At 33.7% G+C, this 6,287-nt stretch overlaps 2 protein-coding genes across 2 annotated transcripts; one reads left to right on the plus strand and one right to left on the minus strand.

The window, feature by feature from the left end:
* Positions 1-378: 378 nt before the first annotated feature.
* LOC116349046 (exonuclease 3'-5' domain-containing protein 2-like) lies at positions 379-1,507 on the minus strand. The gene is made up of 3 exons (XM_031780297.1): positions 1,267-1,507; positions 1,042-1,195; positions 379-978 (listed from the first exon to the last, which is right to left on the minus strand). Exons 1-3 carry the CDS (start codon positions 1,413-1,415, stop codon positions 532-534), a joined length of 750 nt encoding a protein of 249 aa, XP_031636157.1. The 5' UTR covers positions 1,416-1,507; the 3' UTR covers positions 379-531.
* Positions 1,508-4,263: 2,756 nt separating this feature from the next.
* LOC116349047 (dynamin-2-like) lies at positions 4,264-6,282 on the plus strand (the record flags this gene model as incomplete). The annotated part of the gene is made up of 6 exons (XM_031780298.1): positions 4,264-4,585; positions 4,795-4,996; positions 5,101-5,174; positions 5,249-6,005; positions 6,064-6,180; positions 6,240-6,282. Coding segments are annotated over exons 1-6 (1,284 nt in total), but the record flags the coding sequence as incomplete, so codon positions are not given.
* Between the last annotated feature and the right edge of the window lie 5 nt (positions 6,283-6,287).

The following is a 6,287-nucleotide window of genomic DNA, read 5'->3' on the forward strand; positions in this document are numbered from 1 at the left end:
AGACTCTGAAGGTGACGAAGAAGAAGAAAGAGGCGCATCCAAAAAAAAGTTTTTTTTTGTGTTGTGTAATTTAACGCAGTGTCTTACATTGGCAACACACTGAATTGGCAATAACCGAAGAAGACGTTAAGACATCATCATTCAATGAATTCTAATCTAAAACTTATTCGTTACAATATGAAGAAATATCGAAGACTTTTTATTATTTGAATAGAGTAGATTTAGTTTTATTACAATTACATTTTCGATGCAAATAATAAACCGATATTGAATGAAACAAAAGTTTTAAAAAGAATAATGTAGATTAAATGAATAAGAATGAGTTATTTTCAAATTAAAATATAATATTATAATGATTATATAATTCTCTCAATAAGAAAATACTATGAAACGTATGAAAAAGGTATTTTTCCCTTAATTTCAACAATCAGAATAATAATTTTCGATAACATTAAAATAATTGCATACATTCATCATAAAGAACGAAGTCAATTCAATGTCTGGAGTCTGTTTATTTTCGAATTCTCGGATCTAATTTGACAATCGTTGACGAATGAGTGCGTGAGGAACACCCTGTGCTCCGTTATAATATAGGTTCAAAAATTTCGAACAAAATCTGTCAATGACATATTTTACGCGTTCGCGGGAAGTTCTTAGCATCCATCCGTCATAAATGCGCTCTTCAAAGTATTTGAACAGTTCAATGGCAGCGTGTACGTCTTTTGCTGCATATTCGATTGCCTTTTCACTCAAATTCGATGCATCCCAGTCCGAATATGCATATTCTTTGCAGAGTTTGAATTTCAAACAGTCTTCAGACATCTTGATCAATTTTCCAGGTTCACATTTCGCCAATACAGCCATGTAACGAAGATCAAGTGTGCTCCTAACATGAACACGATAATCCTCGAACAAATACTTTGCATCAAGATCAACACCAACTCCAACCTTTAGGATCCGTTCATTCTCCAACAATTCCTGTAAAATATGAAAATATTTTAAAAGGCATCACACAGTGAATTATTTTTAGTCATCACTAACTTGAAGCTCTTCAAGAATTCCTACGTAGGGAAGACGAATTAGAAGACAAAGACCATGGTAAGACTGGAGCTGTAATAAAACGACCGGTTGACGTTGATTTCCCATATTTGTCCATTCACAATCAAAGCCAATCACGGGGTAATCTCTGCAATGCCTGACCAAATGGAGAACATTAAAGCAGAGTAATTTAATGATATATATATTCGATTGATTGAATTTACTCACTCCCAAATTTCTTTCAATCCCCGACGACAATCTGCTTGATTGCTTATCACCCGAATCTTTTCATCTTTGGAAAATGCCTTGATAAGAGATATTGCTCCAAATATGGCTCCGGCAGTGACGGCGGCTGCTGTTACAACTTGATTATCCATTTCGATATTAAAACCAAATATTTCTTGTTTGTAAACAATTTGCTTACGAAAACACTTTCGTTTTATGTATATTTCGTACTTTTGTGTGACATTTCTTTTTGTGTGACAGTTCGAAATGTCAAACTAGTTCAACACCGATCACGATCTGAAATATGGGTATATCTACATGATTTTAATGGACCGCTTCTGTACGTTTACGTTATTATTTTATTCTGTTCATAGGAGGGTTAAAGTTTATAGATAATCTCAATTCAAAAATGAAACACATTTTGAGTTTGTTGTTTATGTGAGAGATCAAAGATCTTACGCATCAACGGACACATTCTAAAGTATTTCTACAAAGGCTCCAGCGACATCTTTTGAAAAATGTTGAACCATTTAAAGAAGCTTTTCACACAAAAATGCATTGCAACGATTCTCGTCGAATCGTAAACTATTCTGGAAGCAATGGACTTGGGTTCAATTGCAAAAAAAAAATGTAAAATTTCCAAGTTTGTCTTTTCCACTCGCATTGAAATTCACATTTGAGTTTAAAAGGATTTGATTTTCAAATCAGTACAAAAGTGAGTAATACATATTCGAAGTTTATTGTATAACATTACTCTTTCTTAACCTTGTTATTTTCTCTTATCTCTTCAGAATTTCACACGACATCCAAATTATTCGATGAGAACGAATAAGAACGATATTGCATTGCTTAGACTCAGAAATGGGATTTCATTCAACAATAACATTGGATCGGCATGCTTGCACACAGATATGGGTGATATTGATAATCTTACAAAACTAATTGTGGCCGGCTGGGGCATCACTATTCCTGGAGGTTGAACTGTTTCAGTATAAAATACTTTATTTTTCTGCACATTGCATTAATCCAGCTTATTCTCTCTCAATATTACTAAATTTTTAACTTTAGATCCCAACTCTCAATCAAATTTGTTACTTAAGATTGAGATTAATACAATGCCATTAAGTGAATGCAACACAACCTATTTGAATCATGATACACTGAAGAATCAAACAGCCTTAATGACGGTCAGTACTGCGCACATGATCCAGATGGACAGTCCCTTTCTATGAGGGATGCTTTCTAAGGAGATAGTGGAGGTCCACTTATCCCCAATAATGATCCGAATGAAGCCACAGTAGTTGGTATCGTTAATTTTGGCCATGGTTGTGCTTCGGAATTGCCCTGCATTTACACGCGCATTGCTCATTATTACCTTGGATTGAATCCGTCGTCTGGCCATAGAATTAACATTTTTTTAGCACATTTTATAACACTTATTTAATAAATCATTGATAACTGTCTGAAATAAAATGTCTTACATCCGTGGGATGAACTTTTCCTAATCCAAAACATGCATTGATTACATATCTTTTGCTGTAGATTTGAATTCACGAGAAAACTGAATACGACGGTAGTTTTGCGATACAAATAATTTTCGGCACACTTTTCATGCAAAAGTCACCAAAAATGTGAATTTTTTATGGGAGTCATGTTTTTATGGTATCATAATATATATTTCGTTTTTGAAACCAAAATCATAGTATGGATATTCAAAATCTTAACATAAATGGATAATGGATATTCATCAGGAACATGTCCGCCAACAAAAGGATGAATGAAAATAGAATTATTCGTTCAAGCAATTCGTGCACGTGAAGAATCAAATCAATCCACGTCGATATTATAACAGCAAACAACTGCAAGAATCGTTACATTTTTGAGTCGTTTTCATTTTCTCTCACTTGAAACCTTCATGAATGTGAAAAAAATAAAAAACAAGTTTTATTTCTTAAGCTTGGTTTTTTTCTCCATGTTCCAATTAGTCACTGTATTTTCTCGATTTAAATAAAGAAAACTCTAAGTGAAAATAAACGCTGTGTACTTTTTTCCAACTCGCTGAGGACTTTAATTTCGCTTGAAGTGAGAAAGTTTGAATCTTGCAATTCAGTTCGATGTGATGAGTTTCATTTATTTTTCTCTCTCTTAATTTAGCAACTTTCTAAAGTTACAATTGAGCAAATAGAAATAAATAATTAAAAATCCGAAAACGAGAAGCAACAGGTCGTACTTTTTACATTTCATTTTGTGGATAATCAATTTTCATTTTCCGTGGTTCGAACAAAGTGCAAAAAACCGAACTTCGACCCATTGCATATCTATGCATTGACAATATGTTTGATAACAATGAAACCTATTGTTTGCAACAAAATATACAATATTTGTTACATTTTAATTTTACGACAGCAATAATCTCAATTTTTTCTCGGTCACAATTATCTCAATTGTTTTCCGGTATAACAAGAACAGATTTTGATGAAGTCATTTTTATTCTTTTCTCTTTTCATTTCATGTTCTGTCTGGTTGAAAATTCAACAGTATTTGGCTATGTACAAGAAATACACTAAAATAATCAAGTGGAGAAAGCGATCGGGACCTATGTTGCATGGACGAATGTAAGTGTGTATATAAACATATACACTTTTGAACGCAACAATATACTACTATTCTCAATCTCAACGAATCATTATTATTTATGCAAATCTGTACGTGTCATGAAGAATACTTATCTTCAAGAAATCGTATACAATCATTTGTTTATGCAATGAAATATGAAATGAAAATATTTACGTTTGATTATTTTTATGGGCGACTTATTTTATCTACAAAATGTCCAAAACATTTGCTTTTACTTGAGTAAATATTGAACACAACATTAAAATATACAAGTCAGCCGAATATGATCCTTTTATTTTTACATGTATTAACTGTATTTCATTGGTATTCATTTACATCGTTCAAAGTGTGAACGCGCACTAACAAAAAGGCAGAAGTGAACAAGTATTTCACAGTACTTTGCATTTTTTGTGGCATACACTTCAGTTTCTCAAGACTGTGGAGTGTAGCAAGAATTCAAATTTAATATTTTATTTAGATGTTTTCTCGTATACTGTCGTGCTTGTTTGTCTGCGCTGAAACAGCAAGTTCTTTTACTTTTTAAATCGTTTCAAAAATCACTTCAACGACAACTTGTTGCTCAAATAGTTGAATTTATTCAAACATCATCGAAATATGAATCATTTTATACAAAATTTCAATTCAAACGTGTCAAACATTTTTCCTTCACTAGAGCGGAATCAGATTCGATTGACCGAGAATAGAAGTGAGTTTTTTTTATTCAAGTGCTATAATAATTCTTTCCTTTTTAAAAACATTTTCAAAATATTTAGAGGAAGCAGTGCTACTATGTGATATTTAAAAAAAAAACTATTTAACCATCTATGTTCATTTTCACGCGTTCAATTGCTTAATTTCAATAATTTACCCTGAAAACAAATTAATGACAAGAAATAAATGTTAAATACCACGCAGGTGAAATCCCCGAGCCTGAGATAAAAGTTGAAATGTCCTTTCCAGGGAATAATGGGATGGAAAATCTAATTCCAATCATAAATGGATTGCTGGATGCCTGCACACAAACTGGTCTCAGTTTAGAATTGGATCTACCGCAAATTGCTGTGGTTGGAAGTCAGTCCGCTGGAAAATCGTCAGTTTTGGAAAATTTTGTCGGAAGGTAAGCTTTGCCTGATGTTAATTAATATAGTGTTAAATTGAAGATAAAAAGCACTTCATTAGTTAATATGACTTCATTAATTCATTTTCCTGATTCAAAAATAGAGATTTTTTGCCACGCGGCTCGGGCATCGTCACTCGACGCCCATTAATTTTGCAGCTAACCAACGAAAAAAAAGGTAAGAGAAATTGTTGTCCATAATAGCATTGCGCGTTCAAAATAAAACCGATTTTTTATTGTTGCTGTCTGTAGAATATGGTCAATTTTTACACTGTCAAGAGAAACTGTTCGATGATTTTGATAAGATTCGTGCAGAAATTAAAGCCGAAACTGACCGTACAACTGGTACGAATAAAGGCATCTCTAACGAGCCAATCAATTTGCGAATTTTTTCACCACATGTATTGAATTTGACACTGGTTGATTTGCCTGGATTAACTAAAGTTCCGATCGGTGATCAACCACCTGATATTGAAGAACAAACCAGATCAATGATACTCCAATATATAAGCAAAGAAAACTGCTTAATATTGGCGGTCACCCCAGCAAACATTGATTTGGCCAATTCGGATGCGTTGAAATTGGCACGTGAGGTGGATCCGGAAGGCAATCGAACGATCGGCGTGATCACAAAACTAGATTTGATGGACAAGGGCACCGACGCTCATGACGTTTTAGAAAATCGAGTGTTCCCATTGCAACGAGGCTATATCGGTGTTGTGAATCGCTCACAAATGGACATTGAAGGTAAAAAAGATATTCAGGCCGCACTGAAGGCAGAAATGGATTTCTTTGTGAATAGTCCATCCTATAATCACATGGCTGATCGTTGTGGCGCTTCACACCTTCAAACGGTATTGAATCGGGAATTGACCGAACACATTCGAAAATCTATGCCCAATTTGGAGCATGAGCTGCGGAAGAAAATTACATTATTTGAAGATGAGGTTGGCAAATTCAAAGGTCTGCATTTGAACGATTCCACCGAAATGAGACATATGATTTTGAGGTGAGTAAATTCATGAAACGAGTGGATAAAATTGAATTGAACAAATCTTTTTGAACAGTGTTACTCAACAGCTTACAAGTGATTTCAAAAATGACATTGGAGCATTCGGTCAAGAATCTGTTGAAACAAATAAATTGTCGAGCGGTGCAACAATCAATCAAATTTTTCACAAACGGTATGTAAATGCAGTCTTCCAATTTTATTGAATATTTTCTTGAAGATTTGTTTTCTTAGGTTGGCAAAAGAAATTGAAAAAATTGATTATGCTGAAGGCAAAACAAT

Source organism: Contarinia nasturtii, unplaced genomic scaffold (genome assembly GCF_009176525.2).
Source record: "Contarinia nasturtii isolate CC-2019 unplaced genomic scaffold, AAFC_CNas_1.1 Cnas_scaffold_2804, whole genome shotgun sequence".
Classification (NCBI taxonomy): domain Eukaryota; kingdom Metazoa; phylum Arthropoda; class Insecta; order Diptera; family Cecidomyiidae; genus Contarinia; species Contarinia nasturtii.